This window comes from Apus apus, chromosome 1 (genome assembly GCF_020740795.1).
Source record: "Apus apus isolate bApuApu2 chromosome 1, bApuApu2.pri.cur, whole genome shotgun sequence".
NCBI lineage: Eukaryota > Metazoa > Chordata > Aves > Apodiformes > Apodidae > Apus > Apus apus.
The window spans coordinates 114,195,793-114,214,034 of NC_067282.1; the positions used below are offsets into that span (position 1 = coordinate 114,195,793).

The following is an 18,242-nucleotide window of genomic DNA, read 5'->3' on the forward strand; positions in this document are numbered from 1 at the left end:
TAAACAATAAAATGGGCATTATTCTCTGTGCCTGCAAAAACAAATTAATCATCTATATCAGGTAAATAAAAAGAATTAATTTACAAAGCTGTAAACTTTGCACTTGACTGCTAAATGGGCAGGAGTTGTAATAGATCTGGCACTGGCAGGATAGGGAAAAACAGCACTATCCCTACCACTGTATCATATTTAATAATTGTAAAATGCTGTGTTTTGTTACTCTATTTACAATAACAGTATTGTTAAACAGCTATCATAACAAATGTGTTTTTGACCAAAGAGCCACTGATGTTTGTCTTTATAAATTAAGCTAGATATAAAAATCTGTGTCTGTAATGATATTACCTTCTTTGAAATAACAGAGCAGTGCATAGGTGCTACACTATGAGCAACAACTGGCATCCCACTGGGAAATGTGTATTATCTTGCCTTATGCATCAGATATCTAAATGAACAGCCTTCAGAAAAGCTTATTTTTTCCTTTGTTGTTAATGACATATATGCAAAAGCACTGTAATTATTCTAAAGCAGCAGCTGAATGAAAAACTCTCATGGAGATACTGGTAATCTGTCATGAAGACAGTCCTATGAAGACAGCAGGCAATTCAAAATCCCAATATTTTTTGTTTGAGACAATTTAACTGTTCAGAAGCATCTATCAAACACTTCTAGAAGCACATACTGGAATTGTTTTTTTAAAGTTTATTGTTTACTCAATAGACAATTTCTATGAAATATATGAAGTGTAAGATATTAATCCATTTTTTAAATGGGCAGTAAAGTAGCTACTCAAAGTACCCACTGCGTGCTGCCATTTGGTAAATCATCTTTCTAATCAAGACACTAGGAGTTACTAATCCTTACTGTAAGTAAACTGTTGCTCAAATAAAATCTAAGTCTTAGAGCAGTAAATCCTATCACATTAAGGCACTTATGCCAAGCTTTTCAACACAATACAACCAAACTGACTTCCTATATCTTCCTACAGTATCTGACATTGATAGTCATAATTACCAAACCAAATCAGGACTTTTCCAAGCGCTCAGTGCCTCAAAAATAGTAAAAGCTAAAGGAAACACATTGTAAATTGTGTATGTTAAGCACAGTCAATCAGAAAAGTAACTGCTTATCATGCTGTGCTTCACTTCACTCAAAGCCTGGCTCACCAGCTCCAGTGAAATAATGCACACATCAAAAAAGAAAAGGAAGTTAAAAAAAAAAGTCATGTCCTGCATAGCATTGACACCTGGTGAGGCTGCAAGGCAGTAGGACACATCTAGTTATGGGCAAGCCTCTGAAAGATACTCTGCATGTTAAGTGCAGGTAGACAGAAAACGGGCTTAGGGGATAGTGAGCAAGAGCCCAAGAACAGAAAGTTACTGCTCTAAGATAGAGCTATTTGTTTTGACATTTTAGTGGAAAAGTCACACCTTCCCAATAAGGGCTGATAATCCCACAGATACCGAGAATGGCTTTTTCAGCCACTCACAGCCAGAACTCAGCTATGAGTCAGGGCAGCGTTATTACTCCTATGCATTCGAAAGTCTGAAGGAAACATAAAACTTTTATCTGACTGCCTGCAAACTGAAGCTCCCCTGCTAACCAGACTTGACAGGGGTTTTGTGAAGGCCTTAACTTCTGCTGAAGCTACAGCACATCTTACCAAATAGATTCTCATTTAAAGACTTGAAACGATGGAGAACAACCAAAGCATTCTCTCCCATCTCTCTCAGTGTCACTAACTGCAGTTTCTTAGGGCTGGACTGTACTTTTCCACCAAGCTGAGGAGGTGCAGGCTACTCAAGTTCTTCCTTGTTCAGATGTCCACATTCAGATAAAGCTGTCGTGATGTCTCCTGCAATACCATAACTTGGCTGAGCTTCTTATGTGTCTCATAAAAGGGGCAACTTCTGGCTCATTTTTGTTGCTTTTCCCAAACTACACCCAATTAACAGAACACTTTCAGGAACGGACAATATTGCAGACCTTCTATGGCTATATATAAAGTTTGTATTGCCTTCTTACTCCCACTTAATATTATTTTCCTTTTTCTATCAATTTTATATTAATTCTGTTAGCTACAATGTACTGCTCTGAAAGGTCAGATTCAATGAATTACTAACTGCAATGGCAAGCTGAGGCACAAAATGCTGCCTCTTAACAGCCTCTAGTATTTTCACCTAAGGCTGAGCTTCAGTTCTGTGAGCCAAAGGGATCAAGACAGCTCACAATAAAGGCTTTAATTCACTAGCTCTTGAGCAACAGGCACATCCACCCTGCCCTTCACCTTGGCCAAGCTTCTGAACCAAAGCTTTTACTACCAGAGGTCATATGTTGCACTGGGAAATAGCACCTGCCTTGCAATGCCAGCACACAACTTTCAAAGCTCCTTTCCCTAAATTTCTGAACTTCTGGAATTTGGCCAGCTATTGCCACATCACAGTGGTGCCATCAGCTGTCAGTGAGAAGATCCAGGGTAAGGTTACTACAATGCCATAGTGCACAGACAGTTAATCATAAGATGGCAGGAGCCACAGCATTCCTGTGAGCCTGCTTTACCAAACGCTATGCACCATGAACAGCTTGCAAAAAAGTCATCCCACGATGACTGGACTGTGAAAGTCTGCCATCCCTCAGGCAAAATGCACAGCAAATAGCAGGACTACCTTTGAGAGGCAGGCACCACATATATTAGCCTTTATGCCCTACATGCAATCTTCTTCCCACTATGTCCTCAGTCACCTCTCCTTTCCCAGTTGGTTTCCCTTCCTTGATCTTACAGTCACCCAAAGGTCACTCTGCACCCTGCCCATGATGCAGCCTCTCAGCAAAGGGGTCTTGCAGACGCAGGGCTCCACCACTTCCTTGTCCAAGACATGCTTCTGCCTGGTCTGGAGCTGAGTACTGCTCTTTCAGTGCACGGTGTTTGGGCTGGAGTGAGAAGAGGACCTATCAGCCATACCTGGGCTTCAGAATACACCAGCAGAAGTCTTCTGATGGATACAGCCTCCAAAATTATTCTCTGACAAACTCCTGGAAGTACAAGAGTGTCAGCTGTACCCCAATGTAGATCGCCATAAGGACAGAAAGAGCTGAGGGAAGGTTTTGCTTCAGGATAGTGGGGGTGGCTCAGTGTCTTCAGCAGTATTTTTGCTCCATCTGGAACACTCTGTCATAAAATACTGAAATGCTTACTTTGCCAGCCTGAAGGACAGGCTTTGCCTTGGATCCAATCACCTCCAGTTCTGCCCTCCTGAACTCCTCAGGGCCTCGCAGGAGCTGTAGCTCTGGCTGTTGCTGCCTGATTTACAAAAGCCTCATGGCACACACAGCCTCTCCTGTGGGTGAGGCAATCCCCAAAGGGATTAAATTGACTGTATTCAGTACCTTTAGAAAAAAATGTATGCAGCACATATATATGTATATATATATACATATATGCACATATATATGTATATATATATACATACCCATAGCTAACCTGTATATGCTATGAACACTCATATTCTAACTCCCCCACTCCCCCAAATCAACAATAAAATTAGTAATAATCATAAAATTATAAGGGTTATATAAAAACTCCAATGTTCACATCATTCTCTATTTCAACCTGTGTTTTCCTAGTAAAACAGAAATGAGACATGAGTTTCTAACACTGGAGAGAAATCACAATTACATGTCAGAATTGGCACCTTTCACTTATCACTTTTAGGTAGAAACGCAGGAAATATTTTAAAACTGCTATCCTTCTAACAGACCATATCTAATGTCATGATAAGGTTTGGGCTTAAATGAGCTGCAGAATTCAGGTTCTCATTTCTAAGTAACGCACACATTCTAAATCCATGCTAATAAAGCTTTATGCATCACATTCCTTTCTCCCTCTGCATATACATGCAACCATATGCAAATGCATACATACAAATGCAGAAGACATACAATGCAGAAGACACACTGCATTATTAGAATATGTTATTCAACCAATAAATGGCCTTAAGACTTACATTAGCAAATCCTATCCTCAGTCTACATACCTCAGAGGAAAAATAATACAATCTCCCCTTTCTCCAGCAACAGCAACAAAATGGTTGCAAAACAGTGTGTTGAGTTTTCTCTCACTCCCATATGTCAATAAGTGGTATAGTTTCTTCCTTTAACCCACAGCAATTTGTATGAATTATTAATGAACTTGACAAATCTGCTTGACACTGTAACATGACTATAATTGGTGTAGAACAGGAGGAAATTGTTTCAATAATTTTTAAGGAGAGAAAAAAAAAAAAAGAAGGATCTTTACTAACACATTTGTTCTAATATTTAATGAAAGGCTTTGAACACAAACAGAAATTGAGATAAAATGCAGAACAAAAGGGTATTTCTGGTCACAAAGCATAATTTCCTTGTAAATCTCAGCAGTAAGGAGAACGACACAAGATAAAGAAATAAATTTGACTGCAAACTCAATTAATGAATAGTTGTAAATTTTTGCTGTCTTCCAAAATGGAGAGTTGTTGCTATTATTCCTGATAAACTTGTAGGCAGATGATATTTTCCTTTTAAGTCTCAGGCACACTGTAATGACACATCAAAAGAATATTGAGCAGAAGGACAATGTATGGGGAAAAGATCTGAGCACAACGATTAAACCTCATGATTCCTACAGTTTTCATGAAATACAGATGACTTCAAGGATTTTAAACTGCTATGGCAACCTATTTTCTTCTCTAGAAGAGCTGCCTTTTTGTGTATTGCTTTCTGTGTGACAGACCCACTGAAAAGCTGAAATTGTAATAATAAAATGGGTAAGTTCTGTGATACAAGATGACAAGACCTTTGCCTCTCCTGGAATCTTGTTTGATCCATAAGCTGGACAAATTTGGTCTTAACTAAACCTCCAACCAAGCAGAATTACTTTATTACTTTACGGGTAACTATAGACCGGTCAGCCTCACCTCCATCCCTGGAAAGGTAATGGAACAACTTGTCCTTGGCACTATCTCTAGACATATCAAGGAGATGGGGGTCATCAAGAGCAGTCAACATGGTTTTACCAAGGGTAAGTCATGTTTGACTAACCTCATAGCCTTCTATGAGGAAATTACTAGGTGGATAGATGATGGTAGAGCGGTAGATGTGGTCTATCTTGATTTCAGTAAAGCATTTGACACCGTCACCCACAGCATCCTTGTAGATAAGTTGATCAAGTATGGGTTTGATGATCAGGCAGTGAGGTGGATCAAGAACTGGTTGAAAGGAAGAAGTCAGAGAGTTGTAGTCAATGGGGCAGAATCTAGTTGGAGGCCTGTGACTAGTGGAGTCCCTCAGGGGTCGGTACTGGGACCGGTGTTGTTCAATATCTTCATCAACGACCTGGATGAGGGCACAGAATGTACCCTCAGCAAGTTTGCTGATGACACCAAGCTGGGAGGAGTGGCTGACACACCAGAAGGCTGTGCTGCCATTCAGAGAGACCTAGACAGGCTGGAGACTTGGGCGGGGAAAAACCTGATGAAGTTTAACAAGAGCAAGTGTAGAGTTTTGCATTTGAGGAAGAAAAACGCCATGCACCAGTACAGGTTGGGGGCTGACCTGCTGGAGAGCAGTGTAGGTGAAAGGGACCTGGGGGTCCTGGTAGACAGGAGGATGACCATGAGTCAGCAGTGTGCCCTTGTGGCTAAGAAGGCCAATGGCATCCTGGGGTGTATTAGAAAGGGTGTGGTTAGTAGGGCAAGAGAGGTTCTCCTCCCCCTCTATTCTGCATTGGTGAGGCCACATCTGGAATATTGTGTCCAGTTCTGGGCCCCTCAGTTCAAGAAGGACAGGGAAGTGCTTGAAAGAGTCCAGCGCAGAGCCACAAGGATGATTAAGGGAGTGGAACATCTCCCTTATGAGGAAAGGCTGAGGGAGCTGGGTCTCTTTAGTTTGGAGAAAAGGAGACTGAGGGGGGACCTCATCAATGTTTACAAATATGTAAAGGGTGAGTGTCAAGATGATGGAGTTAAGCTTTTTTCAGTGAAGACCAGTGATAGGACAAGGGGTAATGGATACAAGTTGGAGCATAGGAGGTTTAAGATGAATATCAGGAAAAATTTTTTTACTGTAAGAGTGACAGAGCACTGGAACAGGCTGCCCAGAGAGGTTGTGGAGTCTCCTTCGCTGGAGACATTCAAAACCCGCGTGGATGCCTTCCTGTGTGATGTACTCTAGGTGACCCTGCTCTGGCAGGGGGGTTGGACTAGATGATCTTTCGAGGTCCCTTCCAACCCCTATGATTCTATGATTCTATGATTCTATGATTCTATGATTCTATGATTCTATGATTCTATGATTTAACAATATAGACAGTGGACTGCAGAGATTTTCCCTTGTGCAGTAAGTAAAATACATTAAGCTTTAGTCTGCATGAAGATGAATAAGAGCTAACAGAACAATTACATTTCAGCACATAGTAGGTAAGAAATATGCCTTTGGGGTAGCTGAGGTTAATGGTAATCTGGGTTTATCTCTGCAGTCTCAGTTTTGGTATTTGCAGTCTTTATTTTGTTATTTCTTACTTCTTGGTGTCTCAGAACCAGTTTCTCTTGGTTTCTCAGATGAAGACAAAGACTAAGACCACCACCCTCTGCAAGTCACCTGCTGTGAAATACACATGATTAATTTTTTTTTCCCTATTATTGTTGCTGCTTCCAGGAGTTTTGTGAAGAGTTGGATGTTTCAAGTCAAGCAAAAAGTCAGAGAGAACAATATCTTTGTGAAAAAGCCTAAAAAAGTCAAAGTAGAAGATAAATACTTCTCTTTCACTATTTTTCATGTGTTGCTTCTAATAACTTACAAATGATCAATTATCAGATAAGAAATAAAGCCAGGAAGAGTTGACTATTAAATCCCACAGAAATCTACTGCATTAAGCTGCCTTATGAAGCATTTGATTTTTTTTTAAAGGTGAATTTATTTCTAGCCATTTTTATTTTTTACTAATTTTAGTTTCAGATCCTTTGTTTAATGAGAAACTGGTTTTGTCCTTTGACCTTCCACTGTGACCAAAAGTCATCCCAATCAGTGGTAATATTTAACGGAGGAATCTCACGTTGGGGATTAATGAGTGAGAATATGTAAAATTGTCCTACTTCCCTTTTAACTAACCTTCTGATTGGGCCAATCAGATAAAATTAGAGGTAGATACTTAATCTCTTGGCAATTTTGGGAGTACTTATTGACTGTACTATTGCTAAATTAAAAATATTATCTAATTCTGTGTTCTAAGTTTTCTAGTCCATCAACCAACACAGAAGTCCCTACAACATTTCTATTCCAATTATGTTATACTACCAAATGTTAAGAGAGACTCTGACTCACAAAATTGTTCCTTTTGGAGGGAAGCAGGAAAGAGAAAGGACTTGCTAATGATCATCTTAAATCTTTTGATCTGAATTCTCTTTTCTTTTTTTGAAAAAGCTTCAAAAAAATCAGGCCTTGCCAACACAAAAAGAGTCATAAAAATTTAAAGTCAACTGCACTGGGAGCCAGATCCACTTTTCTTACAACACAATTAAGTCTAGACATCTTGTTCCCTTTGAATCCAAAAGGAGTTTGGATTTGAGTTTTGTCAAAATACTATTCGAACCAGATGCTTCTCATCTCATGTTATTTTTGTGATTTTCCAGCTCCACAGACAACTGATGTACACTTTACTGGTGCAAAGCCACTGTCACCCCCACATGCCTTTGGTTGACTGAAAGACAGCATTGCTGTCAGGGTAATGATATGAAATGAAAGCCTAGAGATACCCACCATAACTGAACCCTCAGGTCACGGGGGACAGCCACGTTATGGATGCACACAGCTTCAGGAGGCACAATTCTTCATTTTATTTTACTTAGTAGACTTAATGTAGTCTGGGAAGTAAGTAGGATTATGATACTAAAAACTAACTCTGGCAGCCAGGAAGCCAGAAAGACACAGCATCACCATGCTACAGAAAGGTCTTCCCATCGTCAGGAGCTCCTGAGTCTACTTCCCATTACACAATTCATTAAAATTGCATCATTATACAAATGGACCATAAGCTACCAAGACTTCTCCATGACACTTTGTTCCAAGTAGGGTTTTACCCATTTCCTAGTCACTGTTCTTATCTCCTTCTCACTCCAGCAAGTGCTGCTTCCACCTTGACAGGAAAAAAAAAGTTCCTTAACTGCAAACACAGGACTATACCACCACTCAGCATGCCAGTGGCCCATAAGCCCTAAGATAAGACTAAGCAGTCCCAAGGAGAAGGGCATAAGACCTCCACTTATTCATATATTCCAATTATGTGGTTCAAGATATTTTGAAAGCTATTCATTTCTGCTTCTCTCCCCGCTCCATTCTCACTGTGCTGTAAAAAAGACATACAGTGCCACCACACTAACAGTTATGCTTGCTTTAGTTTCTCCAATTTGACAAACCAATGAGTTTTTGTAAAATGCACAAAACCTTTCAAATACAGACACTGCCACAAGCTTCTACAGAACTAACAGCTAAAGACTACAGGTATTTCAAATTTGTCAAAATAGACAAGACACTGCAAATTGGTCACAGTCTTTTCACCCTTCTTTCTCAACAGTTTAAATTACCGTTTGCATTTCCTAGGAGCACTGGTGTATATAAAGCTGCCACCTCCAAAACAGCATTCCTTAAAAACTGGAGATTAAAATAACTTTTTTGCCCCTCTTGATTCAAGGAGCCTGTAGCAAACACAATCCTCCAAGATCAGAAAACCATAAAAATATCATGTTTGCCTCCCAGCTCTTGACATCTCCTTCACTGTCTTTCTATCAAAATACAGTATTTGGGTATAATTCATGGTAGCTACAAGCCATTTACTTGGTACTGCTATCTACCTTGCAGTCTTTTAAAGAAGTGTTTCTCAGTCATCCTGAAGATATTTAGGTAGCAGATAATACAGTTAATTTGTATGATTCAAATGCCCAGCACTGCCTCGGGATAAAAGGAACTGCTGATACCACCACTGCCCACACACTGTGTGTAATACAAGCCTTCACAAATCATCACAGGCCTTATACAATGCAACTACCATATCTTCTCCAAAATGGCAATGTTCTTCATGACAATAGCTTCATTAGCTGACGTGTATGTGCTGAAAGAGTCAGCAACTGACCAGACAGATGAGGGAGTTGTAAACTTCTCAATGAGAGCAGTCACACACTTCTAGGAGGGCAAAGTTGCTCTGTGAGTCCTCTGCGTGTGATGGTGATGGCATCTCTGTCCTCTTCATACCTTACTGTCAGTCCCAGATGCACAGCACCATCTGCTCTTGCCATAGTGCTTCTCTGAGCCCAGAAACCATTTTGCAAACAATGATGCTTCTCAAGTGGGCTCTGGAAGCTGTCTTGCCATCTTTGCTTTCTGCTGATTAAACTGCTCCATATCACAACACTTGGCTTGTGTAAGTGTCGTTTCATAGTAATGTGTTCAAGCCATCCATGTAAGCCATGGAATATTCAAGTATCAACAGCATGATATGGAGGGCTGGCTTGTCCAACATAATCTTTCAGGAGTCAGAAATGTCATCCCAAAAGAGACAGATAATGGGGTCAGGAAAGACAAAACATGAGTTTTCTGTAGTTTGGCACCTCCACTCTAATCCTCTCTGCCCCAAACATAGGACATAAGGTTTTTAGGTACCTCCTGCTGCCTATTCCCACAAAAAGTAATCATTTGATGCATCTGGCTTGCCGCAACAGCACAAAGAGGTATAAACACCTATCGCAAAGCATGCAATACAGAGGAAATCCATCATATGGATCATATGGAAGGGTTAATTCACAATAAGCTCAAAACTGGGTGTTCATTTGTATGACTTTACATGGACACAATTACTTAGAAACATTCACATCAGTGTATCTGGCTTCAAAGTAAATCCTCCATGCAGACAAGCCAATGCTTTTGTTTAGTTGTCTGAGAAGCACTAAGCCTGCTTGTCAGAACAAGCTAATGAGAGCAACAGTTGCTGGTTCACATCTGAAGAAGGTATTTCGTGCACTTGCTTGTGTTCTGAGCACAGCTGTGCTGTACCTCTGTCTGTACCCTTGCATTCAGCTACCATAAAGCAACTTGTTATGGAACAGCTGACCTGAAATTCATCACGGCTGACTCCTCTCTCTGAAGGATAATAGACTGAGATGATGTCATAACACTTCAACTGGGTGACACATCAAGCCTCAGAATTTCAAAAAGACACCAAACTTGCTAACTCTAGGGGGCATCCACTGTGTTGAACATGAAAAGGAACTTATAAATTAAGTTCCCAGCATTCCAAACATTTGAATTATTGAGCTCAAACCTGTCTAAACCATGTCAGCCAACTTTCTGCTAAGAACAGAGCAAAGATATGAGACAACACGTTTTCACAGATACAGTGGCTTTAAAAAGAGTACAATTTCCATAGTTGGTATTGCTTTCAACAAGGACAAATAATATCTCTATACAGCTTTCCACTTATCTTAACTCTTACAGGCCTTTGACAAGGTAGACAAGCATTTCTGAAGCCAAACTACAGATTAATAATTAAAATCTAGAGAGATCTCAATTAGCACTCAAAGACCAGAAACACCTCACCATGGTAGTCAAGAAAAAAGGTAAAGTAGGCAATACTAAATTTGTGCTTTCACAGATGGATTGCAGCAACTGATTTCAAGTCCTTGTGTTATTTCTGTAGTATCTTGCAGAAACACCTCAAAAGGTAGAAGATTACAACACCCCTCAAGTCCGACCACTAGATCTATCTACACTTGGGCCAGCTGATTTAGAGGTAGCTAATTAAATGCCTTGGCAGAAAGCTTATCTCTGCTGATGTCACTTGTAAACCTCCTACCAATGACAGAGAATTTGGTCCAACGTTTTCTTCCTCTTTTCAGCATCATGCATCTTAAAACCAAAACTCTAGAAATTCATACCGCCAAGGCTGGAAACAAAATGGGTATAGCCTCTGGATTTATATAAGAAGCTGGGAGTATAATGGAGTACCTTCAGATTAAAAGGTCTGCGTGACTAATTTTTCAGGAAAAGCAGGTTTCAAGATTCTTGGTTGCTAAGCAGTATCACAGCTAATAGCTTAATATGTTTGATTTTTTTCTCTATGACGTTGCTGAGGAAATAATGTCTTTGGTATTAAGTTAATTTGCTTCATATTGCTTCATCCAACATATGAAACAGTCTAAGCCTAGGGACAGAAATTACATTTGAAATGTGGTATTTTCAGTCGCTGTGAGGAGACGATGGTGACAGGCACTACCACTGAGCTCCCTTTTGCACTTGGGTTTAGTGGTGATGATGCAGAGGAGGCAGACAGGTCCCCTGACACACACGGAGTCAAACGACAGGGACAGAAGCCTCATCCACTCCATGATGATGGTGAGGAGGGTCAGTATTAACTGAATTCATGCTAGCACTTAAAATGCAACACACAACCTGAAATTCTGGAGGGTTTCTTCTCTCTAGTCTTACAGCAATAGAAACTTAAAACAGAAACTCTGCTGCAGAACTGAAAGAATCCTCCAGATGCTCTTGATACAAACTCACCGTGACACTAACTTGCCAAAGCGAGTTATTTCAGATGGGTTTTTGAGTCATTTCTCTTAAATAAGAAATAGACCCAACAAGAAATAAAAGCCTTGATGAATTTCACCTTTTTGAGTTCTTGCTTTGCAATTAAAGCCTCTCAGTGGAATTCCACAGGACATCAAATACTAATTTACCACTGTTACATTTTCCAGGAACGGGACTAATCTATCCTAATTTAGCAACCTAGAAATCAGGTTTCTATTCTAAGATAGCTTTCTGTGCTTCTTCTTTAATCAATGCATAAATAAAGCTTTCTGTATCAGGGCAGTTTATTCCAAAACCAGTACCTTGGACAGATTACCATCTTCAGGTGCCTGTCTCTCTTGACAGGCTGCCTCAATAACCAGTTTAATTGAAATATGAACAAAATACCACTACTGTGCTCTACTCTGAGTATGCTTTGTGGGGCAAGCAGTACATCTGTGTGTCACTTCAAGTTTCAATAAAATATCTTCCTAAATAAGAATACATTTTACATACGTTAGGATCCTTTCATACCCAGTAAAATCAAGTAACTAATTTCACAGAAATTACCTATATAAACATATTATAAGGCAAATTATTTGTTAGATATATTTGTTTTAGAAGAAGGCTTTATGAATCAGTTCAATCAACCAAAATATACAAATTTAACATTAATCAATTATAGTGAAATACACGTACCTCTGAAGAACCAATTAATCGATACAGTACATTAGAACACCTTCTAATATGTTAGTTTTGTATTGTTGCTCACCTTCAAATATGCAAAAAAATTGCTACGACTTTAATGTTATCTCAAAGTACTTCTTGTTAACTATTTGTGCACAGCTTAAAGTCACCGTATCTGCAATGGCAGTAAAATAAAACCAAGATAAGTGGCTCCTGCTACAATTTTGAACCGACTGCTCTTCAAATACATATGCTTCCTTCAGTATTCTGTTCACTTGCTCCTTGCCTGGATTGTAATGATACATTTAGAAAACTGGGCTTGTTTCTTCCTCTTTTTCCAGCTTCAATAACTTTCTGCCTTGAATGGAACACATCTAGACTGAAGCTGCAAGTGATGCTCATAAAGGTGACCTCTCTTTGTAAGGGAAACCATAAACATGACTTCTGTGGTTGTGCTTGAAAATAGCTCAGGAGAACATAATATGGTGCAAAAGCTATTGAACATTACCCAGAAATAAGAAGTCCTTATGTATTCTGTCTGCAAGCCATACTGTATTCATATTCTGCAACCTTGGCTTTCAAAGGACAACTTGAACAATAATTAAATGTTGCCAGTAAAGAAGGATCAGAAGAATTAGATGGATGAGAATAACCTACAGGGGACATTTTAATTAATATCGTTGATAATCTCCAAACCTGAGACTTCCTAAGATTCAACAGTATCCCTCAATTCTTAAAAAACAAATCAGTTTTCTGCTCAATACCCCCTAGAGTCTACAGAGCTGGCTTTAATACAGTTTTCTACTTAAGAAAGCTTATTTTCAGTAATGAGTGCTTAGAAAGCACACACATAATTAAAATATTAGAAACCAATAAAGAGATATTGTGAAATTTCTGCATTATGTGCTCCCTTTATCTTCTTGTGTTTTCCTGTAATAAAGTCATTATACAAAAGGGACCTTCTTAAAAGACTGGTCCAACTATTTTTAACCCAGCAGGAGTAAAAAGTACACAATTAATTTGGAGCTGATAGGCAAAGGACTGAAATAAAACAAATTATCTGGCAAAACCAAAAAAAATGGCTCTGACTAATTTTGTGGAAAATTTAGAAACAAAGCAAATAGATTGCTTAGGAACATGCTTTTCCCTAATGAGAAAATTTTTAATTGACATTTTTCAGATACCCTTCTTGGTGAATGTTCTGAATAATTTTGATCTTTTTGATTTAAGATAGATCATAGCAGAAATTCTCTTTTCCATTTTTTTACCTTCAATAGCTGAACGCTTTTTACAAGTAAATGTCCCAACAATGTTTCCTTGGAAAAGAATTAAATATAAAAATTACACAAAAAACTCTGTTTAACATTCAGGTCTGACTTAACAGCTAGCATTTGTACAAACTTTTGCTTGAAAGTTTTGAGTTCTGCTAAGTTTGTTAAAGCATGATGATGCTCATATAGTTAGGAAATGTGTCTTTTTTTTTCTCATGCAGTTTGCTGTATTTTTTCTCTGTTTGGCATAATATGACCTTTATGTCTGTATTCTGAAAGTGGATTAATTTTTTCCGCACTCTCTGCAATTATAAAGACAAATTGTTTCTTGACTTTACAAAAAGCTTTGAGGGAGTGTTGCATAAAAATAGCCACAGAACTTCACATCATGAACATAAAATATACCTTTTTATGCCTAATCAGCAAGAGACCAGGCAATCACAGGAAAAATGCAGCATTGGAATATCAATTTCTAATTGATTTGCAGCAGCGACCATGAGATGCTACAGTGTAAGATCCTGAGGGAAAGGCAGAAGGGGAGTCCAAGCTAAAGAGCAGACTTCAGCTTGTTTAGGGCACCATTGGGTAGGGTCCTATGGGATGCAGCTCTGAAGGGCCGGAGCCCATTAGAGATGGGTGATCTTCATGGAGAGCCTCTTCCGAGTGCCAGAACAGTCTACTACAATCTGTAAGCAAGCAGACAGGCACAGCACGACACAGTGTGGCTCCACAGTGAAGACCTGACCAAGATCCAGTGCAAAACAGAAGCCAACCAGAGATGAAAATGGAGAGGGGTTACCTAGGAGAAACAGAGAGGCACCACCTGGCCTGGCAGGGATGGAGTTTGTGAAACGCAGCTGGCACTTAAACTGGTGCGGGATGTGCAAGTTAACAAGAAGGGCCTTCTACAGCTACATCGGCAGTGAAAGCCAAGGGAAATCTGAACTTGCTGCTAAATGGGGTGGGGAAGGACACTGAAAAGGCTTGAGGTACTCCATGCTTTCTGGGCTTTGGTCTTTAGCGGCAAGGTCTGCCACACTGGTCCTTGTGCTTAGTGGCAGGATTTAGGGAACAGAGGTAATACCCATGGCAGACAAAGACTGAATTAGGGATTGCTTAGGCAGGAGGGACACTCACAAGCGTGTGGACCTAGACGGGATGCATCTAAGGCTGTGAAGGGAGTTGGCTCATGTCCTGTAAAAGCTTCTCTCTGCCATTTTTGAAAGGACATTAGTTAAAACTGAAACATCTGCCTAATGTGGTTCTGAAATCACCATCTTTGGAGATATTAAAAATTTGACTTGACAAATACTGAGCAACCGTGTCTAAATTTGACACTAACTCCCTTTGAGCAAGAGGTTGCACTGGGTGACCTCCAGAAATCCCATTCCAGTTCTTCTATAATTTTCCTATTATACCCATTGCCTAACCTATGTATCTAAAACATGCTCATTGCTGACCATAGCTATATTGCTACCAGCTGGGAAATACAACTTTGATACCACGTCCATGTACATTGAAAACTGAGAGCAAGCTTTGCCAAAGTTGCAGATGTCTCTGACCCATATCAAAACCTTCTATTATACAGAAGGGATTAATTATTTCATTGGTGTAAAGAATCACTTCTGTTGTAGTGTCAGGCCTGCACAGTGAGAGTGTCTAATCATTCCAGGTGTCCCCAATGGCATGAAAAGAAAGCTCTTAATTTCAAATGTTGTAATATACAACCCAAATATATTTTATTCTGAGTCTTATCAAAGAACGAGTCTCTGTCAAAATGCCGACAGCAGATAGATTTTGAGAGCAGAGGTAGAATTGCAGTGTAAGAAATGTGTCACCAGAAGCTTCCCCTGGAATGCAACAACACTTAATTTAAGACACTACCTATGGAGTCAACCTAATTGGGAAGGGTGACATTCTTACAGTTTCTCATTTGAAGGCAGACAAAGAATCAGCCACACAATAAACCCAGTATGTCTCAGGCCTAATCAGTCTATTTTCCTTGTTGTTACTGCTGTCAGCCGAGAAATAAAGAGATCCTCATTCTGATTACTCACATATCAAAGAATCAGGGAAAGAACGAAGGCTGCAATGTGATTGCTCTATGATGAAATGCAGACATAAAAAATGAGTTTAAGACCCATTTGTGAGGCTTATGCTGATGGCCAGAACAGAAATTTATTTGAAACAGGACAGTTTCTGCAGTTCATCGGGTCTCTATCATGAAAAAAAAGAACATCCAAGTCCCCGCTTAACATGCTGTGTTTCTGTTAGCTAACTTGCTGGTTAAATCTTCTTTTTTAAAATCTGAAAATGTACTGTATTTGCTCTAAACCTGCCTAACACAGATAAAAGCATGAGTGTTGCTGGCATCTGTATACCATTTCCATATCTCCTTTGGAAGTTTGCTTCACAGCTGAATCCCCAGCAAATGGGCAGCCATTTGCTCAAATTGTGATCTGCAAGAGGAATACAACTATCATGGCATCTCCTGCCCAAATTTCTGGAAGAAAATGTTACTTTTCAAAATTACATTACAACAATGACAACACTGACAGCCACCACTTCTAATGAGAGATACCTGCACAACTGGAACTTGAGTGTCTATCCCAGGAATTGACTAGACCCAGCAATTCAGAGTTTACATCAATGAGAAGGAAAATAAATAAACAAAACTGGCATCCAGCAACCAGAGTACTGGAATTTAAAATAATATTTTATATGTTGTTTTTTTTTAATTACTGGTAATTCTTCTATGCAATGCACTAACTTCTCTTGTTATTAAAAATGCAAAGCTTATTATTATGTCAACTACACATCTTTTACCACATCCTGAGTATTTAAGAGTCCCTATCCTTTCTGTCCTTCCACATCGCATTAAAAACATTGGCATTTCTTCATCCTGCACTCTCCACAGTCTCTTTGTCTTGTTTTCTGCCTTGTATCTACATGAATCCTACCTGCTCTTCTTACAAAACCTCACCTACCTGCAATCCACCCAAACATTCTTTGAGCTTTTCCACATACTCCCATTTACATGCATCCATCTGCTCTCAGAAAATCACCCCACTGCATTTTCTTTCCTCTTCACATAAGACAGACCTGACTCAGCTCTCCTCATGTGAAAAAGGTAATACAGCCACAATGACTGGAGCTGCCTTGCTCCAAGAATTATCTTTTCAACAAGTCATACAAAAAATAAATACCAGAAAAATACTATTCCTCTTCTGATACCCAAGTATTTTGGAGCAGTTTCAATAACAAAGTTTTAACAAACATTTTTTAGCAATTTTTTAATACTACCCAGAGGACCTTGAAGAGGACACTTAATTTCAAAACTAAAATAGTTCAATATTCTTCATTATGACCAAAGTAGCATTATTTTCTGTTTTCTCAGTCATGAGGAGGCAAGACTTGATGTATTATCAAATGATTGCACAAGCAATGAACCACTGGGTTCATAGTTTAAGTGAGAGGACATCAACTACCTGACAAGGTCGATGACTCTCTCCCTTGGAGCAGTGCTGACTGGCTCATCATTAATCATTATGATCTGATCCCCTGGTATAAGCTTTCCTTCAGAGGGACCGCCTGGAGACAAATGAAGAAAAAAAAAAAAAGGTTAGCAAACCATTGTAAATGCACAGATACACTCAGTTGTTCCCATGCTATGAGTGTTTTTGTCTTCAGCTCATGGCATATTTAATACAAACGTTATTTCTAACACTACCAGCACTTCCTTACCAGGAAAATCTTGAAAGCTACTGGCTTAGCTAGTGTCTTTTTGCTGACGTTCCTCAAGTTAAGCTCCAAAGCCACATCTAGGCACCTAAAAATTAGGGTAGGTCTTCTGGAGGGCCAAAAGGACCCATAAGAGGTAGCCTAATTCATCGTTTCAGGTGTGATCAATCATACCTTACTCATCCGTTATCAAGGTTTGTTTGATATTATACCATCCTGTAAAGAAATGATCCTGTTTAACTACTGAAGTATTTTTCCCCAGTGAATAAAGCAGATCTTTCTGGTTGCAACACACTGTTTCCTGTCCCAGGCAAAGGAATACTGGAGAACATCTTATTCCTCCTTCCTGTGAAACATGATTTACATATTTGACAGTCATTCATAGGTCTCTCGTCTGACTTTCCTGTTCTGGGCAAAACAAACCTGTTTCCTTCCATCTGCAGACAGTAAGTTCCTATACCTCCAGCCTCCGAGTCTCTTCATTTCTGGATTCTTACCACTTGATGAACACAACTTCTATGTACATCCAAAAGCATTGCCACTTTCAGTTAGACACAGCTATTTAGTATTAGTTTGAGTAGACAATCAGGTATATCACAGAATCACACAGAATCACAGCTTGTTAGGGGCTGGAAGGGACCTCAAAAGATCATCCAGTCCATCCCCCCTGCCATAGCAGGGTCACCTAGAGCACATCACCCAGGAACGTGTCCAGGTGGGTTTTGAATGTCTCCAGAGAAAGAGACTCCACAACCTCTCTGGGCAGCCTGTTCCAGTGCTCTGTCACTCTCACAGTGAAAAAGTTTATGTCTATCTACTTTGGATTCTGACATTGCTGAAAGGCATGTTGAGTCTATGCCTTATAAAATGCACATAATACTTCGCTTCTCAACATGATTACATGCCCAGAAGAGGGCGTGACATTGCAGCAGTTAATAAAACACATATATATTT

General features: G+C 39.5%; 1 protein-coding gene across 4 annotated transcripts in view; it reads right to left on the reverse strand.

The window, feature by feature from the left end:
• The window catches only part of FRMPD4 (FERM and PDZ domain containing 4), a 314,233-nt gene that overhangs the window by 50,651 nt on the left and 245,340 nt on the right, over positions 1 to 18,242 (reverse strand). For all 4 annotated transcript variants that reach the window (XM_051608839.1, XM_051608841.1, XM_051608840.1 and 1 more), the window contains one exon: positions 17,036 to 17,138. In XM_051608839.1, the coding sequence (XP_051464799.1) occupies positions 17,036 to 17,138 (103 nt within the window). The remainder of the gene's footprint in view (positions 1 to 17,035; positions 17,139 to 18,242) is intronic.